The 22,754-nt window shown below is 41.5% G+C and overlaps 2 protein-coding genes across 3 annotated transcripts in view; both read left to right on the plus strand.

The window, feature by feature from the left end:
* Positions 1-61: 61 nt before the first annotated feature.
* mtmr2 (myotubularin related protein 2) lies at positions 62-10,085 on the plus strand. 2 transcript variants are annotated; one of them, XM_030746956.1, is made up of 16 exons: positions 62-289; positions 2,401-2,500; positions 2,597-2,620; positions 2,721-2,784; positions 2,872-2,966; positions 3,041-3,142; positions 3,421-3,525; positions 4,508-4,591; positions 4,672-4,821; positions 5,109-5,297; positions 6,460-6,645; positions 6,743-6,949; positions 7,048-7,140; positions 7,231-7,344; positions 7,499-7,675; positions 8,331-10,085. In XM_030746956.1, exons 1-16 carry the CDS (start codon positions 210-212, stop codon positions 8,493-8,495), a joined length of 1,935 nt encoding a protein of 644 aa, XP_030602816.1. In that variant the 5' UTR covers positions 62-209; the 3' UTR covers positions 8,496-10,085. The 2 variants fall into 2 exon arrangements, with proteins under 2 accessions (XP_030602816.1, XP_030602817.1); XM_030746957.1 differs by having other exon boundaries at positions 2,724-2,784.
* Positions 10,086-18,717: 8,632 nt separating this feature from the next.
* fam76b (family with sequence similarity 76 member B) overlaps positions 18,718-22,754 on the plus strand; it is a 4,850-nt gene continuing 813 nt past the window's right edge. Inside the window, exons 1-10 of the mRNA XM_030747229.1 lie at positions 18,718-19,277; positions 20,133-20,197; positions 20,304-20,358; positions 20,494-20,649; positions 20,788-20,972; positions 21,083-21,133; positions 21,225-21,302; positions 21,396-21,531; positions 21,613-21,714; positions 22,410-22,754. The exon at positions 22,410-22,754 is cut by the window's right edge and continues 813 nt beyond it. Of these exons, the coding sequence (XP_030603089.1) occupies positions 19,191-19,277; positions 20,133-20,197; positions 20,304-20,358; positions 20,494-20,649; positions 20,788-20,972; positions 21,083-21,133; positions 21,225-21,302; positions 21,396-21,531; positions 21,613-21,714; positions 22,410-22,499 (1,005 nt within the window). The 5' untranslated portion in view covers positions 18,718-19,190 and the 3' untranslated portion in view covers positions 22,500-22,754. The remainder of the gene's footprint in view (positions 19,278-20,132; positions 20,198-20,303; positions 20,359-20,493; positions 20,650-20,787; positions 20,973-21,082; positions 21,134-21,224; positions 21,303-21,395; positions 21,532-21,612; positions 21,715-22,409) is intronic.

Raw genomic sequence — 22,754 nt, forward strand, 5'->3', positions numbered from 1 at the left:
TCATCCCACAGAGCGACGGCAGAGGGCGCGCCCTCCAACGATCCTGCTTGTGACGGGAACTGGGAGGGTTCTGGGAAAAGATGGCAGCTTCCTTTTGTTCATGGGGATTTGCTCAACTCGGAGGAGGGATTTAAAGACATTCTTCGGTGGCTCTTTAGCCGCAGAGTCGTGGCTTGGACTACCAGTTATTCAAACGCTTGAAGGAGAACATGGAGAAGAGCGGGAGCATTGATAGCTTGGGCTCGAAGCGCTCCTCTTCCCGACAACCGAGTGTTGATTCATTGTCCAGGTAGCTAAACCTACCGCCAGACACCGCCTTTAAGCTAGCTAAAAGTTTTGGCACTATCAAGAGCGTACATTATTGAAGCTTTATATCTGAAGTTAAGCGTGTCTAACTTGAGTACACTTCTTGTAAGCTTTCAGACGTGACTAATGTTATCCACAGTGATGGTGCCCTGTGAACGCAGCTTAACAGTAAATGAGGGCACCACAGTGTTTATCGATCCGCTCCAGTAATCATTGAGGCTGTGATCGAAATGTCAAACGGAAGCTGACAGAGATCTGATGTACTGATGTATTGAGGTGTTTGCCCAAACAGTTTAAACCTGGGGTGTCAAAAACTTATTTTAGCTCATGGAAAGCATATAGCCCAGTTTGAGGTCACGTGGGCCAGACCAGTAAAAACTGCAGGTGAGACTCACCGGACATCCCACATACGATATTATCACAGTACCTCACTCACAATACGATATTATTGCGAATTTTAACCGTTTGCGATATGCTGAGTATTGCAATAATGTATATTGTGATTTATCAGCTTTTTCCAACTGCAAATTATGTCCTCAAAGTGAAACTTTTTCAATATCTGTTTTAGCCAATAAGATAAAGTTATCCCATATCAGTTATTTATTTTATTTTATTTATTTATTTTGCTGCAAATTGAGATTGTCACTCATACCAACACTGGCACTAAAAGCTGCCATAAATGTTATCATAAGTCTGCGATTGAATGGGATCAAGTTGGCAACTGCATGCAATCTGTTTCTTATAATACAGCAATTAACTGTGATAAATTGTCAAATCACATATGTTGCTGTCTACATAGACAGAAATCCACCTTTTGCAATCAAAAGTGGTCATGAGTGTGCAACATCCTCAAGCTCTGGGCAATTATTTAGTCACCACTAGTTACAATCTGTCACAGAATGTGATAAAGTCAATGCAACCACCAGGCAGGCACCGATTTTTGATTGTTTTTCTCGTATATCCAAGTAGGGTGTTGTCCTCTTTTACTCTTGAGACTGAGCCATTAGCTTGCTCTGAATAAGGAGGGAGGTAGCTTCATCAAGCTCAGTGTGTCCAGTGTTGGATGTTTTTTTTTTTTTTGGTTGAGCCAATATAATGTAAGTTTGTTCAGCTAATGTTATCTCAGGATGGTGCTGCATGAGATGAGTCCTCTTGTATTACCACGCAAAATATCACAATACTATGCTGTATCATTTTTTCCCCCTCCCCTAGTAAAAACACTGGGTCATTCCTCAAACCATTTCGGCCACTTGTCAAAAAAATTTATCTTGAAAAGTACATACATTCAAACTTTGGGCCATCAAATTTTTAGGCACATCAGAGATGGTTTAGCAGAAGGTCCACGATGATTTGAGGTGGTATGACCCCAACTGTGTAATAACTATTTATAAAAACAACAGTGAAATGAAAGTTCCTCCAAAGTTTTCTTCATCTTCAAGTATAAACAGATACAATCTGAAGATGTTCACCTGAAAGATTTAAAACAGAAGAAGCTGAAACCATAACCCTAAGTGAAAACACACTCTGCTCTACTCCCCTAAAAATCTCTTGTCAATAGAAAAGTATGATCTCTTGTGATTTTTTTTTTCTCTTCTCCATTTCATTTACAAAAGAGATGATAAGATGGCTGCTGTCTTAAGAAAAAAGGGTCGATTCTCAAGCATTTATCTCAGTTTTTCCACATTCATGATGTCTGCTGTCATTACATGTACAATACAATTTAGAAATCACCATCGAAAGCCTTGTACAACTTGCCTAGATCTAGTAATAGATTTAACTTTCCATACATTTCCACTGCTTTGTAGTAAGGCTGTCATTACCACATTAGGAATAGTAGTGTTTCATTGAAACGTTGGAGTAATTACTGTCTGAATTTTCAAAAATTAAAGGTTCAAAAGTTAAAATTGTATAGAAACTGACTGGTGTCTTTGCATGGAGTAAATTGATTTTCCAAACTGATCACTGAGTCTCCATTATCTCAGTTTTCCCACAGCTAAAATCCCTAAAGTTGCCACTCAGCTTATAACACTAAAGAAAAGAAGAAGGCTGCAACTAATAAGTGGCTCACACTTCTGTCATGTCACTTTTCACCAGCACTTCCACCTCTCGCTCTGACCGCTCTGCCCAGGCCAAACCACCATCTACTATGTCCTCTGATTCTGTGTCCACCGCAGAGTTTTCCCCAGAGCTCAGGGTTAGTGACCTGCGTATACTTCACAGATATTCTTCAATTAAATTATTTTTGATTTAAAAAATGATGCGTGGCTCTTCTCTTTTTTGCGTCCTGCAGGTCAAGCCCAAAACGTCTGCCAAGGTAGGTTATTTTATGCATTTCATTCTACCCAGCATATATGTTGGAATAACATTTCCAGTCAAGATACCGTTCAACATTAAAGTGAATGAAATGTTTCCAGCAGACCATCAGAGATTCAGACAAAGAGCCACAGTTACTTCCAAATGAAACAGTGCAAGACATTGGTAGGTTTCCACTTTGCAGCAATTACATTCAATATAAACAGCAAAAATGCATCAAATAAATCAACTTTACTCTCTTTGTGTTCATAGCCCAAGATGTCACCTACTTCTGTCCTTTCACTGGAGCACTGAGGGGGACTGTGACTGTTACTAACTACAGGCTTTTCTTTAAATCCATGGACAGGGTAAGTTAGAGGAATTTTTAGTGTATCTTGAAAACTTTTTTTTTTTTTTGTGTTAACATCTAGTTGGTTTTCAGGAGTCAACATTTGTGTTGGACTTACCCCTTGGGGTACTGAGTCGTGTGGAAAGGATTGGAAACAATTTGAGCCGTGATGTTTCCTATGGGCTGGTGTGCAAAGTGAGTAAGTTGTGGAAGTTGTCTTGAATAACTGCATTTGTTTGTGATTTACAGATTATAGATGTAAAATAGCCAAGTAGTTAACAGTTATTCAGTGCAGAAGCTAAGTTGGAGCTGTGTAAACTCCACTGGCAGAGATAAGTCATTAAGAAACAGTCAAGTTTTAAGAAGCTTCATTTCTACTAGAGCTTAGGCAATAACAGTTGACTGAAATGATACTTGTATACAGCTGCTGGCCCCTGAGTTTGTTCATGTCTTGCTGCTCTGCATTTCAACAGGATATGCGTAATCTACGATTTGCACACAAACAGATGGAGGACACACTCAGGAAGTCCATTTTTGAAGTGCTGATGAAATTTGCGTTTCCTGTTTCCAGCGGGCTGGTAAGTGCTGTCCAGCAACACTGTTGCTGGCAATATGGCCCTGCACATACAGTAGTGTGAAACAAAGATTTCACAAGACTCTATGCAGTCCTCTGAAAAACTCAGTGCACCCTTACTGCTTCCATAGGAATTAAGACGGTAGGTAGCAGCCAGGTGCTGCTAATCAAATGCACCTAATTAACTGAAGATCAGTCGGCGTGACCACCTATAAAAGCAGATGTTTTGGTGGTTTGCTAATCTGGAGCATTCAGGTGTGTGTTAACACAGTGTTGCAGTTTACCCGCAAATTCACCCCAAGGTCAGACTGTGCAATGATTAGAGAAACTGCAAAAACCCAAGAGCTACATCTCAGACTCTACAGGCCACAGTTAGCATGTTAAGACAAGACTACTGGAACATTGTCCTTTGCACAGAGTAGACCAAATGCTTGACCATAATGCAACACCACTTTTGGTGAAGACCAGAGCATATCAACACAAACATACCAACTGGGGTGATTATCTGGGCTTGTTTCACAGCCACAGAATCTGGACACCTTGCAGTCATTGAGTCGACCATGAACACCTCTGTATACCAAAGTATTCTAGAGTCAAGTATGAGGCCATCTGTCTGACAGCTAAAGTTTGGCCCAAATTGGGTGATGCAACAGGACAGTGATCCCAGTCAAAGTCCAGACCTCAACCCATTTGAAATGCTGAGTCAGGACCTTAAGAAAACTGCATAACGAAATACCTGCACACCTCAATGAACTGAAGTAATGTGTCAAAGAAGAGTGGAACAAAATACCTCCAGAATCATGTGAGAGACTGATAAAGTCATACAGAAAATTATTACTTCAAATTGTTGCTCTTAAAGATGATTCTACAAGCTACTGAGTCGGGAAGTGTACTTAGTTTTTGACAGGACTGCACAATATCTTGAAATCTCACTTTTTCACATGAGTGTACAACCCACTGAAGAACTTCTCCCCCACTCTCCACAGCAAATCTTTGCCTTTGATTATGGGCAAGCGTTTCCTGAAAATGGATGGAAGGTGTATGATGCTCTCTCAGAGTATAAGAGACAGGTACTTCAAGTTACCCAGAATGCTTTGTTAAATATTAAAGCAAGCTTGTAGCAGTATTTGCTTGTGTGTTTTTTGTCAAGGGTATACCCAATGAAAGCTGGAGAATAACTAAAGTAAACGATCACTACGAGCTGTGTGACACATATCCATCAACGCTGGCAGTACCTGTTAACATACCAGACGAGGAGCTGAAAAGAGTAGCTGCCTTTCGAGCAAAAGGAAGGATACCGGTGAGTGACCATTTTCTCCAGCACCTGGCTTGCAGGACAGTCTGCTAATGTTGTGGCTGTGGCTCAGGTTGGGGATTTAATCCTTGCCTGCTCCCATCTGCATGCCAAAGTATCCTTGGGCAAGATACTGAACCCCAGTTTGCTCCTGATGCATTCATTGGAATGTAATTGTATGTGTGAATGTTAGATTGAAAACAGTTAGCTGTATAAAGTGCTTTGAGTGCTCATGTAGAGTATAAAGAACCAGTCCATTTACCGTTAAATAATTGTCTACCCTTTGTGTGAAGGTGTTGTCATGGATCCATCCAGAGAGCCAGGCCACAGTGACACGCTGCAGTCAGCCAATGGTTGGGGTGAACGGGAAGCGCAGTAAAGAGGATGAGAAATACCTGCAGGCAATCATGGATGCTAATGCTCAGTCCCATAAACTCTTCATTTTTGATGCCAGGCCCAGCGTCAATGCCGCTGCCAACAAGGTCCATTTTCTAAATTGTTAAATGTTTATTTACTGGCACCCACTCTGCATTTCCTTTTTGTTTTCTTCACTGCTACACTGTGTTACAGTGACTAATGGTCATGTTAAACATGGCCGGAGTTTCAAATAATGACCTCAGCATGTGTACAAGTAATCGCTGTGAGCCAAAAGCTCAGGCTTCAAACTTTTCTAAATGGTCTGTTTCAGACAGGTTTTTTTTTTTCTACTCTTGGCTGTTTATGATGTCAACGAGGGCAGATATCCTCAATGGCAATCTCATGTGCAGCACTATAAGGGGAAAGGGAGCTGAAACAACTTGTTTCAGAGTGTAGATGAGCACCACCAAGGCCCTGTATAAGATAAATAATGGTTATTTTGAACTGTGAAAAAACAATCCCAATAGAGTCAAAAAAATAAACAAGAAAGTCCAGAATGAAGGCCCCTACAGTTTATGGCAGTAGGCCCAAAATGTAAATAAATAAATACAATTGATAGAGAGGGGGTTAAGACTGATATTTACAGGGTTTAAACTGTAGTTGAATACCTTTAATATCTAACAGGCACCAAGCACCTGTTTATGTTATTGGTCTTAAATCACTACCCAAGCAGTCAGCAAAGATTAGCAGAATTCTGGCATTTTATGGGCAAAATCAAAGAACAGCAGATTATTTACATTTCAATTTTGACATGCTTTTGCTTGTATGTCCCAGATTTTGAATGTCATCTTTTATTATTTGCTGCACATCATCTGGGCACCCAGGGACTAAAGATGAAATTTAGTTTTTAGTTATATTTGATAACAATGTATTAATTGTGCAAAATATGAGCTCTTTGTCTCAAAACAGTTTTGCTGTGTAGCTCAATTTACTCATATAGACTGAGGAGTGCCATCAATGGTGTAGTGGTTCACACATTTGCTTGGTGAACAAAAAGTGGCTGGTTCACTTCCAGCTGGAGACACAAACCGGGAAGGGCATCTGGTGTAAAAACTCTGTCAAATCAAACATGTGGAACGACCTGCTGTGGTGACCCCTTGTGGAAAGGGACCAGCCGACTGTCTAGTGCACACTCATTACATTGTTGTGAAAAATTACTGGACCTGTTTTGTTGATCTGTGCCCTGTGCATCTTAGTAATAGCTGCGTCCGCCACTTTTTTCCACAGATGAAAGGGGGTGGCTATGAAAGTGAGGATGCCTATCAAAATGCTGAGCTGGTTTTCTTGGATATTCACAATATCCACGTGATGAGGGAGTCGCTCCGCAAGCTGAAGGAAGTGGTCTACCCCAATATCGAGGACTCCCACTGGCTCTCCAATCTCGAGTCCACTCATTGGCTTGAGCACATCAAGGTGAGCATATTGACACATCAACTGGGAAAGAAAATAAATAAATAATGATGATATTCTAATTATCTTGCTTTGCGTATTCCTGCCGGTATGTTTGTAGTTGATCCTGGCAGGAGCGCTGAGGATCGCAGACAAAGTGGAGTCTGGAAAAACGTCGGTTGTGGTGCACTGCAGTGACGGCTGGGACCGCACAGCTCAGCTCACTTCCTTGTCCATGCTCATGCTGGACGGTTACTACCGCACCATTCGTGGCTTTGAAGTGTTGCTCGAGAAAGAGTGGCTGAGCTTTGGTCATCGCTTCCAACTGGTAAACAGATAATCTTTTACTTTTGTCTAGTTGAACGGTCAGGTGGAGTTCTGAAGTCGAGTTTCATCACCGATTCCTTTTTCTCGTGTTCCTGTCAGCGCATTGGTCACGGCGATAAGAATCACACAGATGCAGATCGTTCACCGGTTTTCATTCAGTTCATTGATTGTGTCTGGCAGTTGACTCGTCAGGTAAGCAGCAAGTATTGAATTGAGGTACTGAAATGTTTTGGGGAAAAAATTATTTCAAGGATTGTAATTAAGCTGTTTTTTTTATTTAAGTTTCCTGCAGCCTTTGAGTTTAATGAATATTTCCTGGTGACTATCCTGGATCACCTGTACAGCTGCCTGTTTGGGACATTCTTGTGCAACAGTGAACAGCAGAGGTTAAAAGAAGTAAGCTCTTTTGGTTTCTCAGTATTTTATGTTGTTTTTGTGTTGCGTTTTTTGTAGATTCGTGAGTAGTATAATAATAAGCAGAAATGGCACAAGAATGAATTAAAGTGTGTTTCTCATACAATTTGTTCAATAAGATGCATTTATGTTACAGGAGATTCCCAAGAAGACAGTCTCATTGTGGTCCTATATTAACAGCCAGCTGGAGGACTTCACCAATCCTTTGTATGTGAACTACTCTAACCATGTGCTCTTCCCAGTAGTCAGCCTACGCCACCTGGAGCTTTGGGTTGGCTACTACATTCGCTGGAACCCTCGCATGAGACCTCAGGTATGTCACAAAGACTTTCTGTTCACTTCACATGTGTGACAACCCCTGCACTATACTCTCAGCCTTTTCCAATGCAAGTGTTCCAGGTTCCAGGTTGGTGGGGCAGGGCTTATCAGCGCCAGCTGGAAAAACCTGGGGTCTATGTTCCCAGACTATAAAGTTATGGCTATCACTTCATTCTGCCTCTCACTCACCTATCTACCTGCCACGATGCCATGCCTAAGCTTAGTTTCTCTTTAGTTTCTTTATGTTGTTTTTGCACTGACATACCTTCACACTCATGCACACCCTACACCAGCGATCTAACTGATTTGCTTATTAGTTTTGTATTTAAGTTATTTTAAGTTTGCTTAATAAAGTACTTTCTTAAACTGCCAAACACAAATTGAACCTGGGATCTCTCGCACAACCAACAAATTGTCACAGCCTGGCGAGAAACTAAATTGACATATTGCATGGTGGCAGGTAGGTAGGTGAACAAGAAGTGCCAGCCAGAGTTTAATAGTGTGGAAACTCAGTCTAGATGTTCCCAGTTAGCAATGACGAGCCCTCCGCTGCCCACCAGGAATCTGAAACGCATGCAGAGGAAAAGGTTGAGATTGTAGGACAGGGGCTGTCACTCATCCACTTCACTTTTTTTTTTTTCGTTTACCAGGAACCAATTCATCAGCGCTATAAGGAGCTTTTAGCAAAGCGCGCCGAGCTGCAGAAAAGGGTGGACGAGCTGCACCGAGAGGTGGCCAATCGTTCGGCTTCCTCTGCCTCTGAGCGTCCGGGCTCGCCCACACGCTCCATCACTCCGGTGCAGACCTTCGTTTGACACTACTTGACCCTCATGATGGTCACAGAAGCTGAATCCTACCTGTGAGAAGGTGTCATACAGCAGTAATCAGCCGCATTGATACACTACCACCAAGAATAAGAATAAGCAGTAGCTGTTACCGTATTTGCATCTCTCACAGGTCATGTAGAGTCTGCTTGCAACAGAAGTGTCTGTCTCAGACCACCTGCCTACAGCCATATGTATTCCTCTTCTGGGGTTGAAGGACTGTTTAGCATATTGACCTACCTACAATCAGTGTTTGTTTTTAATTACACTAAATATTAGAGTTGAATGTTTATGCCTTATGTACTTTATAGGAACATTTGCCTCATTCCTTGATTTTGATTTGAAAGCACTATAACTGAATCAACTGTGAGGCCGTGCTGCAAAAGTGATGTTTTTTATTATTATTATTATTTTCTGCAAGAAAGTGAGGACTAAAACCAATTGATGCATTGATGAATATTAAAACTGAAATGTAACTTAAGGGCTGTCATGTTAGCTTCCTCTAATATTAAAAAAGTAGTTACAGAATGCATTAAAAATCAGTTAGGGTTAGCTTCACAAATCTTTTTAGATTGTTGTATGATGACATTTATCTCGAGTGGTTTATGTTTTGTAAGTTTCCTTTTTTCTAACTAGTTAACATTATTTATTATCTTTCATTCCAGATGTGTATTTATAACTCACAGACATCCTCTGTCTCATGTCATAAATTGATTAGCAGTGTTTCCATGCAATATTAATAAGCTGCAAAGATTATGCAATAGCTCATTTGTCCCAGTAGTCATATGGGAACAATTCTTGCAGATGCTTTTTTAAAGCTAGTATCAGCTGATGTTTTAGGTAGCAGAATGTGTAACTGCACAAATATGGGCTTTTTATGTAGTTTAAGGAATCTGAATAAGTACCTGTGCCTTGTCCTGAATGATTGGGAAAATCACAAAAGAATAATGAGCAACAATAAATATAGTTTCAGCCTTTAGCCTTCTCACTACATATTCAGTTACTTGCAATAATATCCCAACTCAAGGATTCAGTATGGTTTGTGGCATTGCTATATTTGTTTGGGTTTTTGCTGTTAGTGTTTCAAATATTAGCCAAACTAACAACACTAGCTTTATTTCTGATTATGAGCTTGCCATAAATATAGGACAAAGAGTGCCTTTTACTGTAAATTAAGAAGGATAAAAGTCTAGAATTTACAGTGTGACCATAGGGTAATTAATACCAAATTACAATCTGAAAACAATAGTACATTCAGTCTGTTTTATGTTTATATATTAGCTTTAAGACATCCATCACCCATTAACAAATTCTTAGTGTGATTTTGCATTTAATTCATGCAGCTATATTTGTATGTACATCAGTGCTGCCACTGATATTGGTCATTGCTATCCTTTATAACTGCACAGCCTCAAAGTCACACCATTCCACTTGGTTAAAAAGAGGCTGAAGTCCTTTATGCACTTCGTTAGATCAGAACTTGAATTTGGAAATTGATGTATTGCAGGCATCAGGAATATCCGACTGTACTGTCAATTGCCAGTGTGTTGAAACATTTAATAAAAGTGCTGATGCTATGTAGTCAGCCTTTGGCCTTTTTTTTTAAACTGGAAAAAAAGAAACTGCAGACATTCTCCATATTTGTACATGTGTATGTAGGATACAGGAAGGCTTGTAGCTCATTGTTTAATTAAATGCAATACAAGCAGCTATTTGTGAACCAAAGTCTTCTAATTCTGTTTGTGTTAACCAATTTTATCAGCTGAGACTACAGCTGAAGGTATTTCCTGTATCTGCTTTTATTTTAGTTGTACATAATATCAAGAGCTTCATTCTTATTCTCCTTTTAGGAAAGGGAGGAAGATCCCATGGTTGAAGCTGATTTATCTGCACGGCTGTGTGTTTGGGTTGTTTGTAGATTAACTGCTTGTGTTTAAGGCAGTGTTGCTTACTAGAGCTGCTGTTTGAGGAACATCTTGAGTGTTTTCATGATTTTTTTTGTTTGAGTGTTTTCTGACCTCTGAACACTAGACCATACAGGGTTATTCTGGATGCAACATTAAGCTACCTGAATATAGTAGTAGGGCTGTTTTCATCAGTAACTTCTGTAAATACAGCTTTAAAATAATTTTAATCAGTTATAGTTTGCTTTCTCTGAGCTATTCAAAGCCATTGGTTGGCTCAAGTACAGAAAATAGTAGGATCAACTGGAAGTTATTCAACTCTTTATTAACCTTGTTCTGAATAAAAGAGAATTGAGTACTCCTGCCAGCAGGGGCTTGGAACAGCACAGTACAACACACCTGCACTCATGTTAATTACAATAACACTTAATTCATAAACACTTTTTGAAAACTGAGAATTTGCAGGTATAAATTTCATAGGGATGGTTTGACATTTATTACTCAGTTATTACACAGGTGCCTCCATAGTGTGGTATACATTTGCCTAACAAAAGATCCTTGGTTCGTGCTTGGGAGGTGACACAAATCACATTGGGATTGCCTCGGGAAGGGCATCTGGCGTAAAAAAAATTGTCCTTATCAAATATGCAGAGGGACCCACTGTGGTGACCCCTTGTGAGTAAAGGAGCAGCCAACAGTAACTACTCAAATATTACATAAAGATATTTGCAAGGTAGTGTGAAATGACAGCATCACTGCTTGTGTGACCGGACCCTCAACATTTTAGCCATTAGTGATCAAACTATAGATTGTATATAAAATTATACACAAGGTGGATAAAACTAGTAAAGATCATGGTATAAGCCATTTACTTTATATAAATTCATAACAAAACATAAATGTCTTTATATACAGTGTAGCTGCCCTTGGTATCAAATAAATGGAGAGTCTTGACAGGTGCTAAATTTTCATTTTCCATTTTAACACCTTCATTTGCACTGTGAAAACTTGAGTAAACGTTCAAAGGAAGAAGGGGTTAATCAATAAACTTGCGCATAAAGCAAACTCACAAAATAATTTCACAAAAAAGGGAACTGTTAATCAAATAAACAAACTCAAACAGTTTCAAGACAAAACAACAATATTCCAAAACATGCATTAAACAAACATTACCATGACATAGTCTGGCTCAAGGGCCGTGACAAATGATGGGAGAGACACAAGCTAAATTCAAGAACCCCAGTTTATTTTGTCACAAACAATAAGGTAACCCAATATACAGGTGCTGGTCATAAAATTAGAATTATCATGAAAAAGTTGATTTATTTCAGTAATCCCATTCAAAAAGTGAAACTTGTATATTATAGTCATTCATTACAGACTGATATATTTCAAATGTTTATTTCTTTTAATGTTGATGATTATAACTGACAACTAATGAAAACCCCAAATTCAGTATCTCAGAAAATTAGAATATTACTTAACACCAATACAAAAAGGATTTTTAGAAATGTTGGCCAACTAAAAAGTATGAACATGAAAAGTATGAGCATGTACAGCACTCAATACTTATTTGGGGCTCCCTTTGCCTGGATTACTGCAGCAATGCGGCGTGGCATGGAGTCGATCAGTCTGTGGCACTGCTCAGGTGTTAAGAGAGCCCAGGTTGCTCTGATAGTGGCCTTCAGCTCTTCTGAATTGTTGGATCTGGCTTGTCGCATCTTCCTCTTCACAATACCCCATAGATTTTCTATGGGTTTAAGGTCAGGTGAGTTTGCTGGCCAATTAACATGGTCCTTAAAGCAGGTACTGGTAGCTTTGGCACAGTGTGCAGATGCCAAGTCCTGTTGGAAAATGAAATCTGCATCTCCATAAAGCTGCTCAGCAGGAAGCATTAAGTGCTCTAAAACTTCCTGGTAGATGGCTGTGTTGACTTTGGACCTCAGAAAACACAGTGGACCGACACCAGCAGATGACATGGCACCCCAAACCATCACTGACTGTGGAAATTTTACACTGGACCTCAAGCAACATGGATTCTGTGCCTGTCGTCTCTTCCTCCAGACTCTAGGACCTTGATTTCCAAAGGAAATGCAAAATTGACTTTGATCAGAGAACATAACTTTGGAGCACTCAGCAGCAGTCCAGTCCTTTTTGTCTTTAGCCCAGGCGAGACGCTTCTGACGCTGTCTCTTGTTCAAGAGTGGCTCGACACGAGGACTGTGACAGCTGAAACCCATGTCTTGCACACATTTGTGTGTGGTGGTTCTTGAAGCACTGACTCCAGCTGCAGTCCACTCTTTGTGAATCTCCCCCACATTTTTGAATGGGTTTTATTTTACAATCATCTCCAGGGTGCAGTTATCACTATTGCTTGTACACTTTTTTCACACCACATCTTTTCCTTCCCTTCGCCTCTCTATTAATGTGCTTGAACACAGAGATCTGTGAACAGCCAGCCTCTTTAGCAATGACCTTTTGTGTCTTGCCCTCCTGGTGCAAGGTGTCAGTGGTCATCTTTTGGATAACTGTCAAGTCAGCAGTCTTCCCCGTGATTGTGTAGCCTACAGAACATATTCAAATTTTCTGAGATACTGAATTTGGGGTTTTCATTAGTTGTCAGTTTTAATCATCAAAATTAAAAGAAATAAACATTTGAAATATATCAGTCTGTGTGTAATGAATGAATATAATATATTCTAATTTTATGACCAGTACCTGTAAACCCAAATGAACAGAAAAACATGGTACTGGTTAAAGGAGGTAAGGAAAGAAAAAGCCCTCTCCAGAGCCAAGACAGCAGGCTCTTAAATGCTCCAGGGAGACTGGCCAGATGCTCTCAGTTGCACTGATTAACTCCGTCCACCAGGAACCTGCAAGACACTGACAAACAGACAAACAAGCAACAGCAGGCCCTGGCCAAGGCAGAGGGCCATCACAACCATAAAACTCAGAAACCAAACACCAAATCCCACACTTTGCTGTAAGGCAAACATACCTCATCTCACTACCAAAGGTGCTATTTATTTTAACAGAGGTGTCATCCATGGAAGCGGTCCATCTCCTTAAAACAAACAGTGAAATTAAAAATACCTCAAGATAATACATATAATGGAGATAAATTTAGACAACAACTTACCAATGTAAACCATGCAAAGACGTCTAACAAAGGGCAGAAATCGAAGGCAAACCCGATGCCATACCACACCAGGCAAACAAATAAAGCAATGCTGGTCGCTAAAGGCAGGTGAAGACTATAAGGCCTAATTTTCTTCTTCACATAGCCTTCACCTCACCCCAGCAGACACACTGCCACCTGATGACTGCTTTGAAACAATTCAGTGTCAGTTACATACAGTCTATCATATTTTGGGTTTTTTAAATCACCTTTATTGTAACATATTGAACATACGGAAGGTAAAAGTGTAAAATAACAGAATCAATACTCCCACCACCCTCTGGAACACAAACTTGGGGTGATCAGGACCCTACAACACCGTGCGGAAAGTGTTCCCTCTAAGGTAGAAGGGAAGCATAAGGAACACACACACATTGAGAAAGCCCTCAAAACATGCGGTTACCCCAACTGGGCCTTCATCAAATCAGCTAAGATGCACAGGAATGAAGGCCAAACACAAACTACAGAGAATAGGAAGGACAAGAGGAACAACATTGTCATCCCATATGTGTCAGGCTTGTCAGAGAAACTCAGAAGAATTTTCTCCAAGCATGACATCTCAGTATACTTCAAACCAAGTCACACCCTAAGACAAAAACTGGTTCATCCCAAGGACAAACCCGCCAAACACAAGATCAGCGATGTAGTGTATGCTGTTCAGTGCAGTGAAGAGTGCTCGGACCTCTACATTCGTGAAACCAAACAGCCTCTTCACAAACGAATGGCACAACATAGAAGAGCCACCTCGACAGGACAAGATTCAGCAGTACATCTGCATCTGAAGGAAAAAGGGCACTCTTTTGAGGATGCCAATGTTCACATTTTGGACAGGGAAAACAGATGGTTTGAAAGAGGAGTGAAAGAAGCCATTTATGTCCACTGTGAACAACCATCATTGAACAGAGGAGGTGGATTACGTCACCAACTTTCCCCCGCTTACAGTGCTGTCCTGAGCTCCCTTCCCAGACGTCTCAACCCCCATTCACACCTTTGTTCCAGTGACCTCAATAGGCCACAGGAAACAATGGAGCGGAGTCCTAAATTGGTTTCAACTGAAACCACTGATTAAATATGACCCACGCCCCCTTCACACCTGGGCACATGTGTTCACGCACATGATCAATAGAGGGTCATAACCACCTCCAGGGGACTACGCCCACAGGGGTTTAAATACCTGGGTCTCTCCACCTTTTGGTTGAGAACTGAAGAAGCCTTTCGGATGAGAGGTGAAACGTCTTCAAGAAACAAAAAGAAGTCCAGTCGCCTTTTTCAAGCTCCAGAGAGAACAGAATCAATAGATTTTGGAACAATATGTCAGGGGTTCAAATCTCAACCAGGGGACACACATGGATCCAGTAAGGGTCCCCAGGCTAGTCTCCCCACACTACCCAAGCGTACCTTGGAATCTGAGTGAGAGACATATAACTGTAGCTATACCGGTTTGGATGTTGCCTTGATTAAAAAGGTCCACATCAGGTGTAGAGGAACCAGGACATACTGATGAGAAGTGAGCTACTGGAACATGGCATAAGTGGACAAGAGACGAGAATAGGGAACTATTGGAATGCTACTACGTAACAACAGTGAAAGAGGTTACATGAAGAGGAATGTGGAACCTGTGGATTCTTCAACATCTAACATCGAGACTAACATTGAAACAACTAGTAGCTCAGTGTTCTAACATCTGCTAGAAGCAACTGCTCTCACAACTAGAGATTAACAAGGTACAACACAAAGGCTATGGCAAGGAGGAGCCAGAACATCAGGTCAGGGAGGAGATGTCATCATTCCCACACTCCAAGATTGGGTATCAAGCCCTAAGACCAACTAATATGTTGAATGCCAGAGTAGCTGACCTGAAAGAGAAGCTTATGGCTAAGCTGGAAACCTGGACCCTCCATGGCCAATTACCAAAACTACTTGAAGTACCCTCTGAACATCTGACCACCAAGTGAAGGATTTACCAAGGAGATGCTCTGTCCCCACTGCTGTTCTGAGTATGGAATGGAGCAAACATCACCCACATTCTCTACATGGATGACATCAAGCTGTATGCCAGGAGTGAATAAGATATCGATTTATTGATCCACAACACTAGTATCTGCAGCAATGACATCGGAATGTCATTCGGACTGGAGAAGTGTAGTCAGATGGTAAAGAGAGGGAAGGTAGTTAGACCTGAGGGGATTGGACTACCAGAAGGCAACACTGCAGACACAGAGGATAGCTATAAGTACCTTGGAATACCACAGGCAAATGGGAACCATGAAGCGGCCACTAGGGCCTCTTTCCCACCAACAGGGTTCCGGTGCCGGTGCCTTAATTTGAACCACTTGGCGGGTTTTCCACCGCAGAAGCACTCGGTGCTCGGCTGAAAAACGGGTTCAATTCCAGCCCCGCAAACTAGCTGGTCTCGAACCAAGAATGCATGCTAAAAGCGGCAGAGGGGCGTGACTCTGCCGTCTCAACATCAAGTTTTCTACCATATTACATGTGTATTACATGAGAAAAGCAAAGCGATTTTCACGGCTGTGAATTAGGTTGGGCTCTAAGGCTGAACTTGCTACTAGGTATCAGTTTATATCACAGATAAAAGGACACAAAGTGCGTACTTGTCGTCTTGTTCTAATCGCTGTCTGTGTTTACCTCTGTGCTGCACACAGATGCTGCAGTAGTTTGCTTTGGACCGTAAAACTTATTTACAGCACGAGAAAGGGGAGCGTGTTCTCCCACGTTTGTACGCTTCGGCTTCCGTGTCCAGACGAGGACCTGCCCACACTCATACGTAAAGGAGCAGTTCACAGAAACGCGGTGGGAATGCGGGTCCTTTCTTAAGCGTTTCGCCAGTTCATTGGGAACAGCACGAGCACTGGCACACGAACCGGCTCCTCGGCGGTGGGAAAGTAGCATAGGAGAGCTGCAACTGCCAAGTACTTTCAGAGAGTAAGGCAACTCCTGAGGAGTCAGTTGAATGGGAAGAACGTGATCCATGCAATCAACACCTACACCTTGCCAGTTGTCAGATACCCTGCTGGGGTAATAAGCTGGCCAAAGGAGGAGATAGAAGTCACTGACTGTCATCAAGACAAGAAAGCTCCTTACCATGTATGGAGGGTTTCAACCCAAATCCAGCACCCTGAGACTGTATGCTAAGCAGAAGGAAGGAGGGCTAGTGAGTGTCAGAACCACTATCCAGGATGAAACAACAAAGATCCATGAGTACATCAGGAAGATGGCCACGAAGGATCATGTGCTTAGTGAATACCTCAGGCAGCAGAAACCCAAGAAAGAAGAGGAGAGAGAACAGGAATCATCATGGAAGGACAGGCCCCTGCATGGCATGTACCACCAACAGATAGAAGAAGTGGCTGATAATGAAAAATTACCAATGGCTGGACGAAACTGAGCTGAAAGACAGCACAGAGGCACTAATCATGGCAGCACAGGAACAAGCTCTAAGCACAAAATTTATAGAGGCTGGGGTCTCCCACACCAAGCAAGACCCCAGATGCAGCCTGTGCAGAGATGCCCATGAGACAATCCAGCACATAACAGCAGGGTGCAAGATGTTAGCAGGCAGGGCATAGATGGAATGCCATAACCAAGTGGCTGGCATAGTATACAGGAACATCTGAGTATGGCCTGGGAGTCAAAATGGGACTTTCCCCCATGGCTGGTTGAGAATGACCAAGCTAAGATCCTGTGGAACTTCCAGATACAGACAGAAAAATTGGTGATGGCTAACCAAGAAGATATAGTAGCCATGGACAAGCAGAGAAAGAACGCTGTAGTGATAGATGTAGCTATACCAAGTGAGTGCAACTTCAGTAGGAAGTAACACGAGACGCTCGATAAATATCAAGGGCGGAGAGAAGAGTTAGAGAGGATGTGGAAGGTGAAGGTAACAGTGGTCCCCGTGGTAATTGGAACACTTTGGGTTGTGACCCCCAAACTTGGAGAGTGGCTCCAGCAAATTCCAGGAACGACATCCGAGATCTCTGTCCAGAAGAGTGCAGTCCTAGGAACAGTCCAGAGGACCTGAGCTTGGAGGACAAAGACCACCCACAGGGCGAGTGAGGTTTTTTTTTTTTGCTGTGGTCTGCTCTTAGATTCACTTGGACTTCAGGAGACTGAGGCCCCTTGCCCATTGCCCCATTACCATCATAAGTGAGAGAAAGAGGGTCATGCAGAGTATCAACAGCTTTTGGGTCAGCATCAGCCATGACATGACCTGAACTATCAACACCACAGCAACGGTCAAGAAAGGTTTCCAGAGGCTTCAATTCCTGAGGTGTTTGAAGATAGCGCAACTGCCACAACAGCTGCTGGTGAGCTCCTACGGGTCAGCCATTGAGTTCATCCTTACATACTGCATCTCAGTATGTGCTGGAGAGGAAAGCTTTCCAGCACATAATCAAGACTGCTGAGAGGATCATCTGCACCCAGCTCCCCAGATTAGAGGACATTTACAGGACCTGCTGCACCAAACGGTACACAGAGCTGTTACACTGCTAAACTCTGACCATATCGAACCCAATAGACAGTTTCCTTGCACATCCACTGCACCACTTTAGCACATTGCATACAGTTGTAATAGACCGTTTTTTGTTTTTGTTTGTTTGCTGTTCATACTACCTCTGCTCACTGTTCTGAATGCAATTTCGTTATATTATGAAGGAATGTCGTTATATAATTCGTTGTATGATGATTAATTTTGTTGTATGTATAATGACAATAAAGTTCTATTCTATTCTATTCTTCTATTCTATTCTGTAAGCATCGGATCCTTATTTATTCTCTTTATATTTCTTATTTTCTATCTCATATTTATTATTAAGGCACCTGGAGGATGCTCCAACAAAATTTAATTGTATTGTGCAAGATATCTTATCTGACCTTATCTGATAATGTTGAAGTTCCTGATATCTAAACATACACAAGTGCTATTGAATTGAACAAGACAATATTATTATTGAATCACTCTTTGAAAAATAGCAATCTGTTTTTGTAAATTATATCTCCATTGCAGTCAAGGTGTAATATATGAGACGTGAAAACGTGTTTAATGAATTCTGGCACGTGATTGGCTCTCTAGATTTCAAACTTAAATCCCGCGTATGGCTGTTGTGTCGCGATAGGTTTCCTTTCTTCTTCGGGAGCCGTCGGCTGCTTCCGGTTACATGACGACGACGGCGTTGATACAAAAAGAGAGAAGGAAAACACAAGGAAAAACACCTTTCTTAGCGAGAACACGGGAAACTTAATAAAAAATAGCCAGATTTCTGTGAACGGATTGCTCATGAGGCAGCATAACTAACGACTACTGTCAAGTTAGCGCGGCTGGATAACGTATAAGTAGTAAAAGATCACAGATATTTGGAGTTTATTGTTCTTCGTCTGCTTCCTCCAGCTAGGCTATTTCTGTGTTGCTCTACGCTACATACCCGAGCTAGCTAACGTTAGCTAACCCTGGATGCCAACACGGTGTGTACTCTTAGTTGTCAGTTAGCAAGCGGCTAGAAAGGAACCTGCGCTGTTAATCCGTTCGGTTTTCGGCTGGACTCCGCTATCCACTTCTAGCTCGTTGGCTGTAGCTGGACGAGAATGGCAACGACGGCACTGTACGCCTGTACGAAGTGTAACCAGCGGTACCCCTTCGAGGAGCTGTCGCAGGGCCAGCAGCTGTGCAAGGTTTGGCAGATAGTGTGTGTGAGAGGGAGAGAGAGAGCGAGCGAGAATGACTGTAAACAAGACTTAACAATCACGACTCTAAAGAGTGCAGAAGTGTGCGGTTGTTTTTTTTGCCGCCCGGGTGTCACTGCGCTACAACAAGTAGCAGGTTAGACAGGCTCAGATTATGTAACAAGTTGGAAGGCAACCGTATTAGCGTAACCATGTTTAGATCACTCCTGGCTACTCAGCTCTTTATTAAAGCGTAACAACACAGTCATATCACATGTTTACCTGTTGAATATTTCTTCAGGATGAATTAAAATCATAAAAATATGTGGAGTACATATTTGGCAGTGCGTTTCTCGTGTACAGCTCAGGAGCAGAGCCCGTTTCTGGGTTAAAAAAAAAAGAAAGATTTATAACTGGAGAGAACCTCAAAACAAACCTGGCTATATTTTCTGCACGTGTATGTTTTCTCTTCCATATTATTTACGTGACTTGTATTCGCATGTTCTAGTTAAAAGTAGAAGTTAAACTTTCAAACGTACTAATGCAGGTTTTTTTTTTTTTTTATCATTAGAGAATACTACCAGAAGTCACAGATAAACCACGATTGTTTTGTGAATAATGGCTATTCGTCCATCACTGGGAAACTCTTACTGTGACAATATGCTGGGTTTGCCTGAAGAACAATATTTGCAATAGATTCTACTTAATGGATTATGTTGGTGTTTTCACACATGTAGCCAAAGATGCTGCACAGTACACACCACCTGCAATGCAGTTTCCAGCGTAATAGTGCTATTTGTTTGTCACCTTTCCCCAGCAGACAGTCATGTGACACAAACTGACATTTTTGTCTTTGTACCATAGGAGTGTCGCATCGCACACCCAATAGTGAAGTGCACGTATTGCAGATCAGAATTTCAGCAGGAAAGGTGAGATGTTTCCCTCTGCCAGCGATCATTCAGTCTTCATTCACATTAATTCCAGGAATTTCATTGCAGCTTGATTTGGCTGTGAACCAATTTTTATTCTTTGCAGTAAAACAAATACAATTTGCAAGAAATGTGCCCAGAACGTCAAACAGTTTGGAACAGTGAGTAGTAGATTTCTCCTGTTTTCTTTGTTTTTTGGGAGGGTTTTTTGTACTGCTAGCAGTATTTGCTGAGTCCCACATCATTGTATTGTATTTTTTTATTTTTTTAAAAGAGGGTTTTGTTTGTCTTTGCAGCCTAAACCCTGCCAGTACTGTAACATCATTGCAGCTTTTATCGGGACAAAGTGCCAGCGTTGTACTAACTCAGAGAAGAAATATGGACCTCCACAGACCTGCGAACAATGCAAACAGCAATGCGCCTTTGACCGTAAGGAAGAGGGCAGGAGAAAGGTATGAGCCTAAAACACATGCAGTCCAGTATATATAGTATAGTATATACTGTGTGTGCTTTATGAGATTAAAAGAATAGAATGCCTTTATTGTCATTATACAGGATGTACAATGAGATTCTATTTCCTTATATTTCAGGTGGATGGAAAACTGCTGTGCTGGCTCTGTACACTCTCCTACCGTCGTGTCCTGCAGAAGACTAAGGAGCAGAGGAAGGGCTTTGGTTCCTCCAACTCTTCATCCCTGAATGAGAAAGACCACCACTCCAGACCGCACCATCATCATCACCATCACCAACACAGACACAGCAGTTCTCACCACAAGTATGTCCACTGTTGTATTGGCTCTTTCTCTCAGCTCCATCTGCAGGCTGCTTGGTCAGCCCTTTGATTTTCCACACATAAAAGTTTTATCTGTCTCTTGTATGCTGTAGACTGAGTGGGAGCCTGAGTCCTGAGCAGGAGCAGGGACTGTGGAAGCAGAGGTAAAATTGCCCTTCTTATTTAAGGTTCTTATTGTACCTGACAGAGTTTTTATTCCTAAAGTGTACGCTTCCTTTTTGATCTTCTTTACAGCCATAAATCGTCTTCAATCCAAAAGGAGACTCCAAAGAAGAAACCAAAACTGGAGATGAAGCCATCCAATGGGGACAGGTATGACAGGTGTAAGACATTGTTATATTTTGGTTACATATTCTTACTACGCATCTCAACATTAGCTTCACGCACCTTTCTTTCTCCCTTCAGTAGTTCCATTACCCAGTCTATGGATTCAGGGGGAACGGACAACTTCATTCTCATCAGCCAGCTGAAAGAGGAAGTGATGTCACTGAAGAGACTTCTGCAGCAGAGAGATCAGACCATCCTTGAAAAGGACCGAAAGGTAGGTTATATGCCTCAGCTGACCACTGAATTTGCTTGGATTTGATTGAGGGATTGATTTAATCATAAATTTCTCTTGTAGCTCACAGAGCTCAAAGCAGACTTTCAGTACCAGGAGTCAAATATGAGAGTGAAGATGAATCAAATGGAGAAGGCGCACAAAGAATCTATGGAGCAGCAGCAGGTAGGGAGTACATTTGTGACATGTTGTGAACCAAAGAGAACTTGTCTGTTAAATTTTGTTCCTAGATTATCTGGTGAGAAGATTTGTATGTGTTTGATTTTTTTTTTTTCTGATATTCTTTGTTCTCAGTACATTAGTTAATAAAACATGTATCACAAATTCAGCTGTGTCAGTCTTAATGGCCAAATGTTTTATGCTGTAAGTTCCAAGGAGGGATGGTAATATAGTCATTTGACACACTGGAGAAACGATTCATCGGAATTATGTTCTGCCATGAGCTATATTGTATTCTTACCGTCATGACAGGGGAGAGTCACTTGTTGCATAGGCTTACACTCTCTTGCAGTGGATACAAGAGGTGTGTCAGCTAATCCAAAACTGGTGGCCTTAAATTGTCTTTATGGTTGTTTTCTAAGTGTAACTGGCTCAAAGACCAGTACAGTGTAAGCAGTTGAAGGTGGCGGATTCCCAGACAAAATCCTTATTGTGCTGTATGAATAAGTATCATTACCCATTTAAGAAAAAATAAAACTTCATAAACTAATATCTTAAAGCCATCTAGTGTGTCTGCTCCCAGTGAAATCTCAACCAAGATTAAAAGAAAACTGCAGTGAATAAGTGTGCATGTTTCCAGTAAGTAAATTGCATCTATATGCCAAATTTCTAACACAAAACTTTTTTTTTTTTTCCCACAGGCTAAGAACAGGGAGCTAATGAAACAAGTGGCTGCCCTCTCCAAGGGGAAAAAGTTTGATCGGACAGGAAGTTCACTGCTGTTGCCCTAACAATAGGCCGGCCAGCAGGTGACAACACAGAGCGGCTTCATTTTTGTAACACTGTGAAAGTCTCTCTCCTGTGTTCCCTCATTGCCATCGACATCAACTACTTCTAAATTGGTAAAAGCCAGAGACCATGTTGTACATGGAAGTCAATTGTTAAATCAAAGAAACCTTTCTCTAAATAAACATATTTTAGATATTTTCTGGCAACTTTTCCACTGGATCATAGGATGTGACTTTGGATGGGGTGGAGGATGGAGC

This window comes from Archocentrus centrarchus, chromosome 14 (genome assembly GCF_007364275.1).
Source record: "Archocentrus centrarchus isolate MPI-CPG fArcCen1 chromosome 14, fArcCen1, whole genome shotgun sequence".
Taxonomy (NCBI): Eukaryota; Metazoa; Chordata; class Actinopteri; order Cichliformes; family Cichlidae; genus Archocentrus; species Archocentrus centrarchus.